The 18,092-nt window shown below is 42.5% G+C and overlaps 6 protein-coding genes across 6 annotated transcripts; 2 read left to right on the top strand and 4 right to left on the bottom strand.

The window, feature by feature from the left end:
• Positions 1-562: 562 nt before the first annotated feature.
• EAF02_003160 (uncharacterized protein) lies at positions 563-1,544 on the bottom strand (the record flags this gene model as incomplete). Its single annotated transcript, XM_038899208.1, has 2 exons — positions 563-1,177; positions 1,293-1,544. The coding sequence occupies 2 exons, from the start codon at positions 1,542-1,544 to the stop codon at positions 563-565; spliced, it is 867 nt and encodes a 288-aa protein (XP_038761496.1).
• A 2,581-nt stretch (positions 1,545-4,125) lies between these two features.
• Positions 4,126-6,675, bottom strand: EAF02_003159 (uncharacterized protein; the record flags this gene model as incomplete). The annotated part of the gene is made up of 3 exons (XM_038899207.1): positions 4,126-5,094; positions 5,213-6,107; positions 6,167-6,675. The coding sequence occupies 3 exons, from the start codon at positions 6,673-6,675 to the stop codon at positions 4,126-4,128; spliced, it is 2,373 nt and encodes a 790-aa protein (XP_038761495.1).
• Positions 6,676-7,078: 403 nt separating this feature from the next.
• Positions 7,079-10,791, top strand: EAF02_003158 (uncharacterized protein). Its single transcript, XM_038899206.1, has 8 exons — positions 7,079-7,258; positions 7,479-7,639; positions 7,796-8,027; positions 8,090-8,149; positions 8,206-8,511; positions 8,563-8,745; positions 8,811-9,007; positions 9,060-10,791. Exons 1-8 carry the CDS (start codon positions 7,115-7,117, stop codon positions 10,249-10,251), a joined length of 2,475 nt encoding a protein of 824 aa, XP_038761494.1. The 5' UTR covers positions 7,079-7,114; the 3' UTR covers positions 10,252-10,791.
• Positions 10,792-10,957: 166 nt separating this feature from the next.
• On the top strand, positions 10,958-11,436 carry EAF02_003157 (uncharacterized protein; the record flags this gene model as incomplete). Its single annotated transcript, XM_038899205.1, has 2 exons — positions 10,958-11,078; positions 11,171-11,436. 2 exons carry the CDS (start codon positions 10,958-10,960, stop codon positions 11,434-11,436), a joined length of 387 nt encoding a protein of 128 aa, XP_038761493.1.
• A 1,807-nt stretch (positions 11,437-13,243) lies between these two features.
• On the bottom strand, positions 13,244-15,939 carry EAF02_003156 (uncharacterized protein; the record flags this gene model as incomplete). The annotated part of the gene is made up of 4 exons (XM_038899204.1): positions 13,244-13,620; positions 13,674-15,626; positions 15,680-15,838; positions 15,897-15,939. The coding sequence occupies 4 exons, from the start codon at positions 15,937-15,939 to the stop codon at positions 13,244-13,246; spliced, it is 2,532 nt and encodes an 843-aa protein (XP_038761492.1).
• A 376-nt stretch (positions 15,940-16,315) lies between these two features.
• Positions 16,316-17,696, bottom strand: EAF02_003155 (uncharacterized protein; the record flags this gene model as incomplete). Its single annotated transcript, XM_038899203.1, has 5 exons — positions 16,316-16,378; positions 16,447-16,920; positions 16,973-17,039; positions 17,094-17,190; positions 17,393-17,696. 5 exons carry the CDS (start codon positions 17,694-17,696, stop codon positions 16,316-16,318), a joined length of 1,005 nt encoding a protein of 334 aa, XP_038761491.1.
• Between the last annotated feature and the right edge of the window lie 396 nt (positions 17,697-18,092).

Here is an 18,092-nt window from a genome sequence, read left to right as displayed (position 1 = left end):
TGGATGGATGGATGAATGGATGGATGGATGGATGGTGGGAGTTGTTGTTGTTGTTGTTGCTGCGAGTGAGTGAGTAAGTGAGTGAGTGTGGGTGTTTTTTCGCTTGGAGATTAGATATTAGATGCTAGATGTTTGGAGATTAGATGTTTGGAAAGGGGGATAGGGGGCGGGGGTAGGGTTTGGGGTTTGGGGGCGGGATTCTATAAGAGTAGGAAGGGGTGGGTAAGTGGGTGGATGGGTGAGTGGGTGAGTGGGTGAGTGGGTGAGTGGGTGAGTGGGTGGATGGGTGGTTTTTGGATATTGGAATTTGGGTTGGATGGTGGATTGGATTTGTAGTATCAGAAAATAACTTTCTATAAGCTTTTACTACGCTATTTACACTCCCTAGTAATATGTGTATATGTAACCCTTTGAACCCCGAATTTTGATCTGTGATGTTTGAGTAGATGTAGTATGTGCATGTGTATATACATGTGTGTTGTATATAGGTAACTTCCTCTTCTTCAATCTCTCATTTCATGTGTCATTTGCATTTGCATCTTCATCTGCATGCGCAACCCCTCTACTCAATGCCCTCCTCATTCTCCTCGGGATCCAAATCCTCCTGATCAAACACCGCCTTCTCCATCAACGCCACCGTATTCCGAATCGGCAATCCCACCACGTTATCCCAGCTGCCCTCTATCCGCTCCACCAACATCGCTCCCATGCCCTGGATCGCATAGCCCCCGGCCTTATCAACCCCCTCGCGCGTCTTCACATACGCCTCGATCAACTCATCCCCCATCTCCGCATCAAACACGACTTTCGTCTCCACCACCTCGTTCTCGCAATTGTACCCCGGATGCCGCGCGTCGTCGCGGGGGGCCACCACCGCAATCGCGGTAAATACCTTGTGCGATTTGTCGTCGCGCAGCCGCTGCAGCATGCGGATGTGATCGGCTTGCGACCGCGGCTTCTCGAGGATCGCGCCCGAATTGGTGACGATGACGGTGTCGGCCGCGATGATGAGGGAGGGGTCCGGGATGCTGGCGAGTGAGTTGTCCAGGCAATGGGTGTATACCGAGAGGGCTTTTTGGATGGCGGTTTGCAGCACGTAGTCGAAGGGGCCGAGGTGTTCTTTGGAGAGGTTTTCCGGGAGGGGGGAGGGGATGATTTCGAGGTTTGTGAGGCCGATCTGGGAGGGGGTTAGTTGATGATGTATTACTATCTATCTATCTTTGACTTGATATTGATAAGATGAGATAAGATTAAAAACACAACGAGTAAATCAAACTAACACGAAAACATACCGAAGCCAAAATTTGTTTCCGTCGCGGACTCGCCGAGGCGAGAATAATGCGTTTTCCCTTTAATTCCTGCAGCAGGGGGATGTCGAGCGGAAAGGGACCGCGCGGTACGGGTCCTTTGCCGGTGGAGATGGATTGCGATGCTGGACGCGTGGGCAGCGCGCCGTGTTGGGTCGAGGCGCTTTCGTAGGTTGGCGGAGGGGATTGGGGCGCCGTGGTGGAGAGGGGGGTGTATTGGGGTTTTGAGGAGGGCATGGTGTGCGAGGAGATGGGGTGAGAGGTGGGAGGTGGGAAATTGGAGGGTGAATAGATTGGGGGGTTTGGAGGTTGGTTTGCTGGGTGATTTGGTTTGGATTGATTTGATTTGATTTGATTTGATTTGATTTGATTTAGGTTGATTTGGTTTTATAGGGATGAATTGGATTGATAGAATTGCGGGTTTTGGTATATGGAGGGTTTCGTCAGCCTTGTGGATGAGATGGGATGGGATGGGATGGGACAGGGGTTTTTAGGTGGGGCATTGCGAGCAGGGTTGTGGCTTTATAAAATCATCACATCACAAAAGACATTAATATTATACAAAGCTTTTTTTTTTCTTGATAGAATTATGATGATAATAATGAACTACCTACCTAGGTATTCGTCACTTTCTGTCATATTAATATCAAAGTACGAGTTCTCATTAGTGATTTGGGAGTGTATTACATTGGATATTTGAGTAACCTTTTGTATTATGCTTGGTATTTTGATGTTGAAATAGCTTTATGTACTGACTTGACTTGACTGTATGTAGGTATGTATGTATAAGCCCAAGTCAAAGATAATCTACTGATGAGACATTTAGGACTCTTGCCGACAAGATGCTCAATCCATATTGATAGAGTATTGTATAGTTAGTGGCTATGCAATCTGTCTCAAACTCTCTTCGACAACATCGGCTATCGTACAAGCTACCCCTACTCCAGATGGATATGATGTCATCGCCTAGAAATATCGCAGCTCCCCTGCAAACTATCATGTCCGACTTAGTGTTTGTTGATGCGTCTGAACCGGATCATGGTTAATGCATCCCTGTATCAATTGTTGGAGTTTCTCAGTCTGTTCTGTAGTTTTATCTTTGCTTGGAAGCTGTAGAGCTGCGGCTTCCATCTTCTTGCTTTTGCTTTGCTCAACCTCGATCTGAGCTTGCGTAATTCTTTCTTCGCCGATTCAGTCAATTCTGTAGGTTCGCAGAGCTGCGCTTCTTGTTTATGGTTTTGGACTGTATCATCAATAGTCGACTCGTCTTCCGAACAACTGATCCAGGCGTCCGCTTCATTCTGTGCAATTGGTTCTTGTTCTTGGTGTTGCACCTTCTCTGTAGAAGAATCGACGTCATTGTGTAGCTTAGTTGTATTTTGTTGACCTGAATCTGTAATTTGTCGAAGGTCAGTCGGACATGATGTATCGTAATGTATGATGATAAATAAAGAGTTTAGGTCCAAAGGTAAATCTTGGCTATGTTTGGGATTCATGTTTGTTGATATCGACTTGGTGGTGATGTGGATTTGGGGTTTGTAAGTAGGATTTCGATTGTGTAGTCGAGTGTTCATGCTTCTTGGAAGCTTAGGGTTGCGAGAGCTTTATATGTGCGAAATTTGCTAGTGCATGATCGCGTGCCTATATTCACTTGTATTGCAACAACATCCAGCGTAAATGTTACTTCCAGTGTTATCTTCAACTTTCTGGGAAATAGCCGAGCATTGTAGCCTCTTAGATAGTGGTGGAAATTGCTCAGAATGAGGTTGTGCTAGGTAGGTAGTTCCAAAAGATTTTTGTTCAAGAAGGTTTGTGCAGCAGAATCACATAACTTCAAAGATACACATCTCAAGAAGATAATTGGATGTATCGATGGTAGCGATAGTTTCAAATGGTTGATTGAAATTTAGTCAAAGTGGGGTTGGAATAACGCATTCTATAGTGCTGGCGGTCTGGATAGTGCTTAATCTCTGTAGTTTGCTATATTGAGCTTGCACATACAACTTTTGTGTCCTCATAATGCATTCCGAATTTTTCATGGGAACTAAATTGTTGTACTTCGTAAAAAGCTGCGACCCCGATGAATTCACTCACTATTCGTAGTGTTAACTTTCGTGTACTGTTTTAAGATGAGCATGCAGGCGATCTTGGTTCCGGTATCCATGGCCTGGCCCTCGGGGACAAGCTGGGATCGAACAATGGTAAGAACCATGCCATACCTCCATATGGTCTTCCAATCTGGCCTTTCTGTTGAATTCTCTTGAAAGAGCCTGGCAATTGGGTATCAGACAAGTATACTCTTTCGGCCCAGGATCGTGTATGGCGCAGCTGTGTTGTCCGAGTTCTGCTTTTGTGCCAAATTTCGCATGGCAAATTGCGCAGACTTTGCGCTTTTCGTGAGCTCTATAATAATGATCCCACCACTCATTGTGTTCCAAAAAAAACTTGGTGTTCACAAATACACATTTGGGGTGCGGACATTTGCTGGGATAATTTTTCGGTGAAATGTCATTGATCGTTGTTGACTGCGAATGGTTTGATGGGTCTGGCTCTGGCTTTGGCCGGGCAGATGGGAACTTGCAATTATGGGTTCATTAAAATAATATGAAGGTTCATTCCCTTTTGTATTCATGGAAGCTAACGAATTGATACGCCAATTTGTATTTTCATTTGATTCTTTCGGTATTGGTATGGTCTTAATTCCGAAATCCCATATGCAAAGTTGAATGTGAAACTAGAGAAACGCTATATTCTATTGACTTGAGGTATACTCATCCAATTCTTTTTTTATATTTGTGCCTATAGCCATAAATTCCATTTAATTCATATCTATCTCAACCTCTATATAGTTAGGGAGACTAATTGTAGGAATTCTATCTATTGTCATTTCTTCAATATATTCGTTTGTTATAGCATTTATAACTGGACTATTAGCCTCCTTGGATATTTCGCTAGCTTCAAGTACTGTAGTTCCTTCAAATATTGGAACTGATCTTTGAAGATTTTGAAAAGTCTTTTCCAAGCTAGTGCTTATAAGTCTACTTTGTTTGAAGTCATCTCCAAATAAGAAATATCCTTCTTGAGCTTCAATGAGATAACTAGCTAATCCTCTATTTTGTAATCGAATAATAGCATTATTGATAGGATAATGATTCTCGATATATTTAGTCCAATCACAAACCATAGTTTGAATATCTTTATCAATGCTTAACTTTGACCAGCCGATTCCCAAATGCCTGATGTAATCATCAATAGAAGACTGACTTGGTCTATCTGGACTGGCTGCGCGCAATGCTGCTTTTGCCTTTTCTTCAGCTGCGGTCAATCCTGGCCTTGAAGTTCTTGGAGAGAGAGCCTGATGAAATGCGGTATTGTTGGTTGATTTTGGGGTGATAGATTGAGTTTCATGAGGGCTAATCATTTCGACAAGATCTACAGTAGTATCAGAGAATCGTTGTGTCATCTTTCCAGTAAGCGACTCCGGTTCCTTTTTAATTAGCTGGGACTTGAGCTGTTCTGCGTATTGATTTATGGTTTGCAGATTTTCAAAAAAGCTTATCCTCGAACTCTCAGACCCTTTGTAGGGTGTCGATTCTAGATTCAACACTTTGATGATCTCCGATGCCACGAATCTTTGTCGTGTATCTTTATCTTCCAAAAGGGACAGATGGCAAATAACTTCTTCTACAAAGGCATATTTTAGAATGCTTGAAACTCTGGGATAGAGCTCTGATACACCTCTGAGCACTTTCCAGGCATCACTGTGTTCAAGGTTTTGGGTATCATTCTAATTTCACAAGTCAGCATGCTCTAAGTAGTGTTTTGGAAATGCTAAAGTAGTGACTTGAACCTCAAAGTGCGTCGCCATTCAAACAGAAAAACATGATCAAATACGGTATACCTACAGTTGAAGATTGGATGTTTAGTCTGCGAATTATTTTTGTTATCCTTAGAGCTACACTCATTGTAATGTCCTCACGGCCTGGTCGTCCCTTCTTCAAAATAGCCTGAAAAAGAGACAGGGCGTCATCATGTTTGCCTTGGCCGAGAAGAGAATCAGCGAATGCAACAACCATGGACAATTCGCTGTTAGTACAGTGATTGGGTATGGTCGAGAGCCCAATAAGAAACTCTTGAGTTGTGGTCGGCATTTCCAGCTGATTTACTGCCTTTCTAAATATTGAATTGACTAACTCCTCGGCTAAAGCTTCCATTCGGCATCTGTTTAAACAATTTACCAGTGTTGTACCAACAAGAAAGACTTCCATAGACTGAGAACCATAAATCCTTTTGACTTCATAAAGGACAGGTTCGAGCAAATTTCGCGCATTGTCATATGATTCAAGCTTGACCTCGCTAAACGCAATCAGAACTCTGGTCGTCAAAGGTAGATCATTATAGACAACTCTTTGCAGTGTAGCTAATGATATAGCTCCATATAACTCTACCTGAGCCAATAACTCAATGGTAGAGTTTGCAGAAGATGTTTCGAAGGGGAGCCAGTCAATCTGGTGATTGTGTTTGTAACGGTGTGAGGACTCTTCGCTTGTAAGAATCGATGCTAACCCAAGGCCTATAACTCCATTCAAATAGTTTATGCCACAATGGTCAAGATTTTCAATCTGCTCACGATTGATTGCGCGAGCTAGGTGTAATGATTTGACCCCAGGCCATTCTTTGAGATACTCAAGGCAACTTGATATCAAGGGGTCAATTGTTGCTGGAGTACTATCCCCCATCAGTTTCGAAAGACGTATAAGGAATTTAGCTAAGATAGCTAGATATCTGGTCATCTTTGCCCTAAAAAACAATGAGCATTTTATCTTATAAAGTTAAACATTACGAAAAAGACTGACTACCTATCAAAATCTCGATCATTTAAATAGTCTGTGACATCTTTCATGTCAAGGATACACAAAAAAGGTACACATGTCGTCTGCACAATATCCAGCATTTGGCTTTCTACCTCCATCCACGAAATTTCCGTGTATGGTGTCGGAAACGCCTTCAATACCAGCTCCAATATGTTAAACTGTATGTTTCGTCGTGCTCTATCATCGGTATTGAAAGATAACCACTGCTTCCAACTTTCGTCTATGACATAGGTTTGACTCAACAACGTCTCGAAACACCTGATGATTCCATTATCCTTTGCCTCTTGAAATATATTCTCTAGATCTGAATCGAGTCCAATGATCGTCTCAGAGCACTCGACGATTTCGCCTTCAACGTTCCAGACCTTGGAAGGCTGGCAGATACGTTCGAAGAGTATCCGTGGTAATTCGTGGCATTTGAAGAAGGCCAGGAATTGAAACCTGCGTCGAGAGACTATTCTAGACGGTAACCCAAACTCATGTCGACGCCCCATGCTTATTATAGAAATGATTGGTGGTTGTGCCCGCCAATGAACAGAATTACCCGTTATTGAGGCAAAGTTTTACAAGGTATATAGATGGCTGGATGTACCTATAGTCAAGACTGGATTCGACAAGAGTGTTGCTTTTAGCATTGGAAATGTCTTAGAAAATAGACGAGAGAGAGAATATAGCTTCCTTCCCGACGATATATAATTTGCTTGTATTTGAGGCTGGGAAAAAAAGAGTTCATGGCTTATATAGAATAGATTTCGGTGAAACGACCAAACTGCGGGGTATGTTGCACTGAGATAGCCCTGCCCGTATACTATGGACTTGATTCGTTGAAAAGGTGAGGCGATAGGCAGCCATCCAAGTTGAGCTGATATCACACTTCAAAAAACCTTTTCCTTTCATCATTAATAAACACAAATGATACAAGATTAATCAAAAATGTTTAGGACGACGTCGAAAACCGTACGGGTCAAGGGAATACCTCTAAATTTAAATCAGGAAGATTTTCTAGAGAAAGCAGAGTATTTTTCACGCGACCTGCGCCGGCCATGGCCCCAATCTGTCAAACTTGGTAGTTCTAAAGTCAGTAAATACACTTGATATTTTTGGTTTGAAGAACTCCGGTTTTCTGAAATTATATTACGAATTTTTGGATGGGGTTTAGCATCATGTTTTGCTTTTGGTTATTGTGCCTCAATGAAAGATGTACAGTTTCAAGACGATATGAGCTTTCGGGTTTTGAACTGCAGCCTGGGATCCTGCACGGCAGAACAAAAGTTGCTGATCAACTTTTCGATTACAGATATCTCTTGCGATTGAACGAGAGGATCAAGTGGGGACAATCACCTTGCCCTCGCCGAAGCATAAAGAGGAAGCTTTAAAGTACCACAACACAGAATGGGAATTCGATGACAATTTCAACGGCATTACAACTCTGTATTCATCGGACGACCCAGAGGTGGAGTCAGTAATACCATTTTTCTTAGGCTTCGCAAAATTCTGAACTAACTCTACTTGACCTGCTGGATCTTTTGGCGATAATGGGCTACGTTCAAAGACTTAACGCACTTTGAGATTCTAACTTCTTTGAAAATGCCACTGATTCAATGGTTACTATAGTGTATGCGCTGTTCATGGTTTGAACGGAAATGCATTTGAGAGTTGGGTAGCCACCAAAAATCAAAAGATGTGGCTACGCGACTTACTGCCACTGTCGAAACCTTTTGACAAAGCTCGCATAATGACATTTGGGTACAGCTCTCGTTTGCGCGATAGAGGTAATCTTTCTGGAATCACTGTCTGGTCGCAAGATCTACTTCGAAGCGTCAGCAGCCTTAGAAAAACCAAGAAAGTGAGTCCTCTTTCTATTTCCAAACTCTTTGGCGACATTTCTTTGTGTCTGATGCTCTGTAGGAACGAGAGCATCCTATTTTGTTTGTGTGTCATTCTATGGGAGGTCTTGTTGCTCGCCAGGTGAGTGCCGCCTTATCTGCCGCCACAACTGCAGCTGCTAAGCACCAGCCTCCTAGGCAATGGTAGAGTTAGACAAATACGGAAGCCAATCGGAATATAATGGAATTAGTCCTGCAAAATGTGCCCTACTGTTCTTGAGCACCCCTCATTCTGGCTCACTCGAAGCTGACTGGAGTGACTTCTTGACTGACATCGCTCAACTAACTATGGGTGTACGAAAAGAAATCGTGAAGACACTGGGGAGTTTCAACCCCATGTCAACTGAGAGTCAGAGAGAATTCATGAACATGAACATCATACCCCCATTTGACGCGTTTTTCGAGACTCGGGTGACTTCTGTTGCCAGGATTATTCACCGACAGGTACGTGCGTCAAAGTTCGCTCATACGAATCTAGTACTGATTTTAGCAAAGGTTGTTACACAGCAGTCTGCCAGCTTGTCAAACTGTACAGCGAAGGGAATGCCAGATGTTGATCACAACACAATATGCAAATTTGAGTCAAAATTTGGAGGATTTGAACAAGTGGCGGATAAGCTGAGGCACCTAAAAGACATTTTGGATAGAAAGTCTGATGTCCTTGCAATTAAAATCGATGTATAAAGCCCTAAGCTCTTGAATTGATATTTACATTACTTTCAAAGCTGACAATATTGATCAAGAAACCGTGGGATTCCCCACCCGTTGCATCTAACTCATTCCTACCCGCCGGTAAAAAGTTTTTCGAAGGTAAGGGCTTGAGGCAAACCCCAAAAACGCAAGGCCGGCAAGTAGATATGAATAATCTTGCCGATTCTATTGAGACACTAGACAGGAATGATTACTCATCTCTTGTAATGGCAGGCATAGGGGGTATCGGGTAAGCTTTAGCCTTTATTTAGAACCAACAGTCAAACTGAAAATTAATTTAGGAAGACGACAGCTGTACTAGCAACCGCTCGCAAAAATAAAGACCAGCGTAATATATTTTTCGTGCAAGCCACCGATGGAGAGTCATTGAGAAAGGCATATCTTGATCTTGCAATGCAAATAGGCCACGAATATTTGCTTAAAGACTACCAAGGCCGAGATCTTTATAACATTTGGAGGAACAACACTTCCGATGAAAAGATTGAAAGATTCAAGAAATGGTTGGGTGGCGAAGAGAATGAAAGCGCCCTGCTCATCCTTGACGATATTGACGGGATGAAAGACTTCGGTCGAAATCCTTTCGCTGACATCCCTGAACAAGCAAGAAACATCTTGTTAACAACAAGGAATCCCAATATCCGTCTACGAGACGACTGCAAGACTATCAAGTTAAATAACATGGAGATTGATGATATTGTAACTATCTTGGAAGAGGTCCGATCGTCGGAAGATGAAGACACAGAAGACTTTCTCGACCTAAATAATCATGATGTCTTACTCTCTATTGCTAATGCGGTTCATGGGCATCCACTTGCTGCCTGTATAGCCATGAAGTATATCATCCAGGTTCAGTCTCTTGACGATTACAGGTCCGCTGGCCAGGATTTTGTTTCCATGCTTTCCGGTTCAGACCATAAGGCACGAATGACATTTCTACAATACAAACCACAAATGCCCTCTATTATGGAAACATTCATCGTATCCAAGGAGCGCCTATCTCATCCTCAGGGCCCGGCTTGGTCATTGCTGGAAGTTCTCAGTCTTCTTGAAACAGACGAATCCATTGTTGATTTCAAAAAATTCTTCGCATTCTCGAACATTGAGAATACAGAAGAATTTCCAGACTTCGATATACTTGGTCTGCGAAAGGAGGGTATAATACCTTTATTGCATCAGATTGAAGAAGTTTCTTTTATGGAAAGAACCAGACGTTCGAAGCCTCTTCGTATCCATCCTCTCTGGGCCGAATGCGTTCGCCAATTGATGGGAATAACCCGTATGTTAAGTTTGATGAGACAAATTTTGACAATCTGTTATTACTCAACAACTACGGTTTCTGGAAAAAGCATGAGCTGTCACTACTATCCCCACGTCAAACATTGTATGAGGATTTGCGGGAGTTTTGGCATCAGTATATTGAGCTTGAAAATGCAGGAGGAGATTAACATGCTAGTTCATAGCTTGACGACTTGACGTTGAATGTAGATATGTGGACAATCTAACTCCCATTTTTATCTTCCTCGTCTGAAGTTTACTTTGATTTTAAGAAATCAGGAAAGAGGGGAAAGAGGGGAAAGAGGGGTCAGAAATCACATTCGCTTGAATGAATTCATTTTGTCTTGTTATGATCAGGAAATTCCAGTCCGAGAACTGCCATACCAATGTGATGGATAGCGTTGCCATGATATCATTCTCACGATTCTCATCCTGCGGCGATGACAGTGAAAATAAACGAGTCCAATGATAGGAAGAGACAGGGTAATCTTGCTGCATGCTGTGGGACAAAATAACATCGGCGTCAATAAACTGTTCGACGTGAAAACTAGCGTACTTAGAATACTCACCCATAGATCTTCTTGTAAGAATTAGCTGCTTTTCTCTTGATGAGACTTCATCAGGATGATTTGAGTGGTATTGTGCAGATTTACATGCGACGAGATGAGAACTGGGGAATTGTTGCGAGCAGATTAACGCTAAGAGATCTGCACTAATCCAAAAATAGCAAAGCTCGCATATTTACATTAACCTCTCAATTTCCCATGTGACAGCTACAATTTCATACGACACCCCTCATCACCCCAACGAGCAATCTACGATGCCTTCAGACTCTCTTTTAATAACACCTACATAATTGCGATCAACACATAAGCTGTAGCAGAAGCACTTCACTCGCTACAAAATGTCCGCATCTCCTACGGGCGAATCCTCAGCTAATACCAACTCCGCGAATGGTATCAATCCAGCCGATGAAAAACCGCGGTTATCGGAACATGAGAAGAAGGCTAATCATATTGCTTCTGGTAGGTAATTCTATAGTCCTTTCTTCTTGGTCGCCTATAGCTAGATTTGCCAATCTCAAGTACCAGAGCTAATGAACATTTCTTGTTCATAGAACAGAAACGCCGTCTAGCAATCCGCGAAGGCTTTGATCGACTGGCAGAATTGGTTCCTGGATTGGAAGGACAAGGAAGAAGCGAAAGCGTAGTCTTGAAAAAAACTGTGGATTATATACGGATACAGTTAGAAGAAAGGCGCATGTTGGTTGAAGAGGCTGAGGGTTTGGGGGTCGTCGTTGAAGAATTGAAGAGGGAAGCACCTGAAGCGGGAACTGCAGGATTAGCCAGTCGTGGGGCAGCATGGGGAGATGGAAGTGGTTAATATATGAGAAATGAGTGTGGGTATGGGCATTGGTACGGGACATTTCAGATTGGTGTTGGCGCATGGGGAAATACTTATGGCTTACATGATCGGCGTTCTATTGTTGAGGATTGGCGGCAGAATACCTTCTGGGAGAATATCCGTAGGTGATGGGTGACGACGAAACATGTCAACCTTCGAGACATCACGACATATGAATTATCCGGTGGTAATCAGTACACGGTATTAAACTGGTTGATGGGCGGTGGGATCGAGTGGAATAGATGGTTAAATCCTCAATAGATCTATTGCTGTCGTCGTGCTTCGGGCGATAACACAATGTTTTTATATACAAATGGCGGTTTAGATTTTATGGTGCTAAGGTTGGCCTCCGCAACCTGCCCCTCGAATCTTTCTTATACTGAGAGATACTACTAGGTGCATAGTATTTATCGAACGAAATTTACCATGCCACTATTTGAACATCTAATTTTCAGGAAAAAATCGCATCTAAACTTACTATCCAATTGGTATCGTGACATAGCTGACTGCAAATAAAAGTATCGTAGCGCAGGCATCGCGCTCATATAGGTAAATCTATGTCAAAAAGCAATTTCAACACACCAGCAATACAAGTCATGGTTCATTCAAGACATATGGATCGAATCTCGAGAAATTGTCGTTGTAATCTACTAACCAAATCTCTCTCACTAATAGCTACGGGATATATAATTAAACTTCAACCACTTCACTACTCCTTGACAACTACACAAGATTCTCGGCCTACAATCAGTATATGCAAGTCCACCATACATCATCCTGATAGAAACGCAGAGATATGAAAATCATTCCTGGACTAGCATTCAGCCTGGTGGGTTTCGATGGTCTCGACTTTGAGACTTTTGGATCATGACTTGAGACTGGTGAAAACATATAACAATATGTAAGGGCAATATCCCGTGGAAAGTTTGGAGGAAAGGGATTATCTTCTACGAAGTGATGTGCGTGCATTGAAAAAGCACAATATTGAATATAGAGAGCATATTCATGATATGCAGACCAAAATAAAGTTGAAGACTTCATATATAACTCAAAAGAATCTTTACAGCGCAGTCCCAAACAACATATGCAATCCCAATCGTAAGCCCAACCCCAGCCCCAAAGCAAAAACTCTCTTTAAGGCCATCCCTCAACCTCACCTCCTTCTCCTCCAAACACCCCCACGCTGTGGTAGAGTTCACTTATTCCGAGAATGTTTCTCCACCTATCTATTCGCAACCGAATAGTCAACGATCGGACAGTGTCATAAGATCTACATCCAGTCATATAGATAGATGTAGATGTTGGTTCATTGGGGTTGAAGAGTGTCTCGTTCTTAAAATTTGCTATTTTGATATCTTAACTTTCTTTCCAGGATGGTGTACTTGTCGTTTAGGTGTGGAAGATATGGCAGCAAGGAGATGAGGTAGGATTCTAGTATGGATAAAATGAGGTGAATGAGGAGTGGGGATTGATGTTAGCGAGTAAGTCTTTTTGAATTTGTTAGTGTGGGCTGGCAAGCGCGCAATATGATTTGATAAATCTAATAATAAGTAGTAAGACATGAAGATAGAGGTTTGAGGTTTAGAGCTCGAGGGGAAGAAACAGACGATCTGAAGAGTCAATCTATCACAGCAAGTGCTAGCAACAAGCTAGCAATGAGGGACATAAGCCAAACCAAAGACTTCCAACATTATCTCAAGAATTAAAATCAAATTTTTCGTTTACAGTCATATGGCTAATGGGTACAATCCTAATTACAACCCCATCCAAACACCCACACCGTTTTTTAATGTCCCACACCACCCGCCACCCAATCATTAAAATTCGCATCACCTGGTTGTGGAAAAAGTCCTCCGTTTTGGACCTCTCCATTCGCTGGTTGTTGTTGCGCATTCGCAGGTGCTTCACCTCTTCGATGCGCCTCCTGTCTCTGTTGTCTATATACTATCAAGAACACTAGTGCAGCTGCTAAGCCAATAATAATAAGACTTTCCACCAAACCATCATCAAGGATGTCATCATAAAGTCCATCTGCATCACCACCTGGCATAGGGTCATGAACGGAACCATAAGTTTCTTCTGCGTCGTAATCGGCGTAGTATGGATGATCATCTTGCAGGAAATTGCTAACCCATTCCGCTAGAGACCATTGCTTTTTAGGAGCTACTGATATGTTAGAAAGTCTGCTCCCTTCATTTAGATTTTGAATAACTTACTTGGTTCGTCAATGATCGAATTTATTTTGCCATGCGTGAATGAATTCCATGCACTTCTGATGTGTAGTTTTAACAAACTCAGGGTTACAGGTAGATATGCCTCTTCATTTGTCTCCAAAGCGTGATCATAATATCTCTTTGCGAGATGGAAATCTTGATCAAGACCAACACCATTCTCATGCATCCAGCCTAAATTGTATAACGCTTGTGCACTTTGAGGAAATTCAGATGCGGATGTATAACAAGCTGCAGCCTTCTCCAAATCTACCGGTGTGCCGATACCATTGAGATAATAATCACCCATTTTTACTAAAGCGTCTGTATTTGCTTGCTTAGAAGCTCTAGTCCAATAAAGCAGTGCAAGTGCAGTATTCTGTAATAATTTAGGTCGAGTAGTGGATACAAGAGTTAGCCAGGACGGTATGGTCAGTTTCGACTTTTGTTCATCAAGGATATATGCAACATTGGATTGCCCTTTTTCGTATCCTTGTTCAGCTGCATGCATATAACCAATCAAAGCCAATTCGAGATCGCCTTGATCATATGCATTGTTTGCTTCGGCGAAGGACGTCAGAAGTGGTTCTGCTTTCTCTGCAACATTCTTGTAGTATGCAGTCGCCAAACTACAACTTCGGTCCCGGCCAACTCCCTGATCAATAAGTTCGGCGAGGTAGTAATAAGCTTCAATATTACCATATCGTGCAGCGAGTTCGAAATATCGATTGGCAACCTTGATATCATTATCAGTACCTTGGTCTAGATACATAGCTCCTAGGTTGACTTGAGCAGGCGCGTAGTCTTGATCGGCAGAAGCTTTGAAGTATTGCTGTGCTAATTCGGAATTTTTGGGTACTCCTAGGCCATGAAGATACATCAAACCCATTCCATATTGAGAACCAGCATCTCCATTTTTAATGCCGCGTTCGAACCAAGTCTGGGCTTTTTCGTAGCTCTGATCGACACTCTCCCCCCTAAGATACATTCGTCCTAAATAGCCTGCGGATTTGGCAGCAATTTTGTCCAGTTGCGGTTTATCATTTTCGATGATCTTTCCATTTCTCGTCCAATATAATTTTGCAACCTTAGTGAAATACCATTTCGCACTCTTCAAATTTCGTGGAAGTCCCTTTTGACCATCGTAATGAATGCGTCCTAGGCTGAAAGTGGCCTTAAAGTCACCTTTCCTAGACATCAAATCGAGATACTCTAGAACATCATCCAGTGCGGCGTGAGCATCTGAACTTGGTCCTCCGCCCTTCGCATTGTGTCCGGCACTACTAAAACTTGCTCCTTCACCATAGACTCCTCCATCGTCATCTGCAAGTTGATAAGAATCCTGAACATATGCCATACCTCCTGGTGGTCCGGATCGATGCCATTCGATTGCTTTATCCGCTACTTTTTTGTAATATTTAATTCCCGAATCGCAATTCCTTGACATGCCGATGCCACTATGATGTCGATAAGCAAGAGTCATCGCAGATCTCAAACTTCCTCCTTCAGCGGCGAATGTATGGTATAGTAAAGATTTTGCTTGGTCTTGCGCAACAGCTCCTCCAATCCCCGTTGCATACATGAATCCAATCATGTGTTGTGCCGAACTGTTTCCATCCAATGATGCCAATTGATGATATCTTCTGAATGCCTCGCTATAGTCTTTGGGATACGAGTAATTTCCATAGAAGTTTATTTGTGCCAGGAGATAGATAGCATCGGAGTTATTAACATGAGCTGCTTGTTCCAAGAGTTGCACTGCTTCTGCGACTGGGCCTGGAGCTTGATTATGCACCGGGCTCCTTCCATCCGGTGGTGGTCCCTGAGTCAATTTGGGAAGACTTGCAACGACATATTGCGTCAAAGTTTTGACAATTCCGGAAGGATTGGAGGTGGAACGTGGATGTGATCGTTCGTAACGTTGAAGGGAATGTAAAGCTTTGTCAACTAACTCATTTTCTTATACTATATTAGCAAACATCTAATTCGAGTCTTATGAACTCGGTCCTCACCAGCTGTATTCCTTATTGGTGGTGCTCGATGTGATTCTTGGGCTGCAGACGGTTGAGCTTGAATAGACGGCTTTGGACTCCCTTCTGCCGTGAGAGACGTCGCTGGCTCTTCCCCCTGAGCCTGCGCATAACATATTGGAAAAATGAAGTGCCATAAAACTATAACGGCACAAAGTCAGTATTTCTCAAGCTCTCTGTGAATTGTTCGAAACCTTACGAATGAACAATGGCAGTATAAATCGCTGTCTCGGACCCTTCATCTTGTCAGAACCTCTGCGTGAAAACGTTTACTTCGGTTTTGAAGTAGTAAAATAAAATCTGGTCATGATATCATGATGATGACCAATATTCAGGATGAAGATGCTAATTATATAGATTGGCGGGGCTTTGTAATGTTGGGTTGCTATCTCAAAGCTGTCATCTTCGGCAATCCGCGCCAGGAAGCTCCGACCAAAGAAGCTCGGAAACTACGATCAAAGATTACGTCAAAATTCAACAAAGTCGAAATGTTATGCCGGACAAACATATCACATATTATTCATTTATAACAAAATTACGATCTATATAAAGATGGGGTTTTACATTTTTTTTAAACTTATGAATGCCGATGCCTTGCAGTTGCTATATTTCCGGATATCAGTTCTCACCCCTCCATGACTTGATTTGTCCATCTTCACCAGCAGTCAATACCGCTCTATGCTACAAATCGGAAATTGTCAGCTTGTATACATATTACACGATCTAAAGACTATGAGAGGAGCACATACCGAATCAAGGAAGCAAAACGATCTGACAATCTCTGATCCATGAGCACCATCAAGTGTAACCTTCGTCTCAGGAGCAAATACCCAAGGCTTTCCCTTTTTCAATTGTATCAAGTCGAAATCGTTCTTGCTATGACGTCCAGTCCCTAATACAGCTCCTCCATCTGGTCTGCATAGAACGTTTGCTACATACTCGCCTCCAAGGTTTTCTCTCATATCACCATATACCACTGGAGCCGGCTCTTCAACCCCTTCTTCTGGGTTTGTTACTAGCTCGTACATGGAGAATTTCTCATCATGTGAAAGAGCAAAGATATCGGTCTCGCTCAGGAAGTTGGCGTGATGTATTGAATGACCATGGTTGATTGTCTGATGGAGAGCTTCTTCCTCCTCTAAGATGGTGATATTATATATATTGACGAGACCATCCGTAGAACCAGACAATAGAAGTGATTGTTGAGTTGGATGGAATTGTAGCTGGAGGAAAATTTAGCAAATATGCCCACAATTCGGTGTGAATGTAACAAACTTCTGTAACATCGTCACTGTGACTTTCCACGTACTGTACGATTGGTGCAGCTAAAGATCTTGCGTCCCTACTTCTGTCAGTCTCATGAACATTCTGTGTAGTGAAAGCAGGAAACGCCTACCAGATTGATACAGTTGCTTGGTGATTTGTTAATTCTGTTCCAGCAGCGATGCCGTTTGTATTTGAGCATGCTAAAGATAGAATTGGAGCGCCTTGGTCTATTTGATCGTCAGAATATTTTCCATGAATATTTGCCCTCCTGCGAACAGTAAAGCCACCCAAAATACGTATAGTGTAGACAACTATTCGCAACATTCACGATCCCCATCAGGTACCAAGTCAAATTCTACCTTCTCACTCGAGAAGATCATCCCTTCCACCCAGCCACGTAAAGAAAAACCTTAAGAGAAATGATCTCACCACTCTGAACCTCTCCGACCTTTCCAGCAGTCCTTGGGTCAATCAGACACACTTTTCCATCCCTTCCAGCCGTGACTACAATAGAACTATCGCCATTTCCGATAGTCTTCAGACATGTAACATCAGAATTGACTTTCTTAATAGTATTCAGTGGTTGTCCGTTCAAAGCCGTTGGATCTAGCAATCGCAAACAACCATCTGATGAAATGGATGCGAGTCCAGCTGCGACTGGCACAATATCATAGATATATATCGGCTCTGCACCCTTGACTTCGAAAATATCTGAGGCGAAGAATCTGTACATTTTGGAGGACTTATGAATGTAATGTTTTGGTTGTACTTTGAAGAGAAAAGTTTTTAGGGAAAAGATTTTTCAGTCCTCGCCGGCGAAGAGAACTCAATTTGGATAATCAGGAATTTTCCCTCCCAACTAGCAGTCTTTCTAATCTACAATTTTAAAATGCCATTCGATGTTTTCACAGCCAAGGGAAGAATTTTGATTTTGATTTATTGTTATCACGTGATCTATCGAATTTTGTTAATTTCATCAAATGCCTTAACTAGTATGATCCTGTCTCTATGTATATTGCTGCCTCGTTCCACTTCTCGGATTCCAAAATTCGAGGTCATCGTAGATATGCTACAGTGGCGCATCATAGCCTTATTTTCTAGTTGGTCGAATTAAAAGTATCGACCGTTG

This window comes from Botrytis sinoallii (assembly GCF_014898435.1).
Source record: "Botrytis sinoallii strain Bc 23 chromosome Unknown BSIN_004, whole genome shotgun sequence".
Lineage (NCBI taxonomy): Eukaryota > Fungi > Ascomycota > Leotiomycetes > Helotiales > Sclerotiniaceae > Botrytis > Botrytis sinoallii.
The sequence above is the reverse complement of the archived record's forward strand: the minus strand, read 5'-3'. Positions and strand labels throughout refer to the sequence as shown.

Coding starts and splice junctions, on each gene's coding strand:
- EAF02_003158 (XM_038899206.1), top strand. CDS start 7,115: ATGTTTAGGACGACGTCGAAAACCGTACGGGTCAAGGGAATACCTCTA. Junction 8,028..8,089: donor GCCTTAGAAAAACCAAGAAA/GTGAGTCCTCTT, acceptor GATGCTCTGTAG/GAACGAGAGCATCCTATTTT. Junction 8,150..8,205: donor GAGGTCTTGTTGCTCGCCAG/GTGAGTGCCGCC, acceptor CCAGCCTCCTAG/GCAATGGTAGAGTTAGACAA.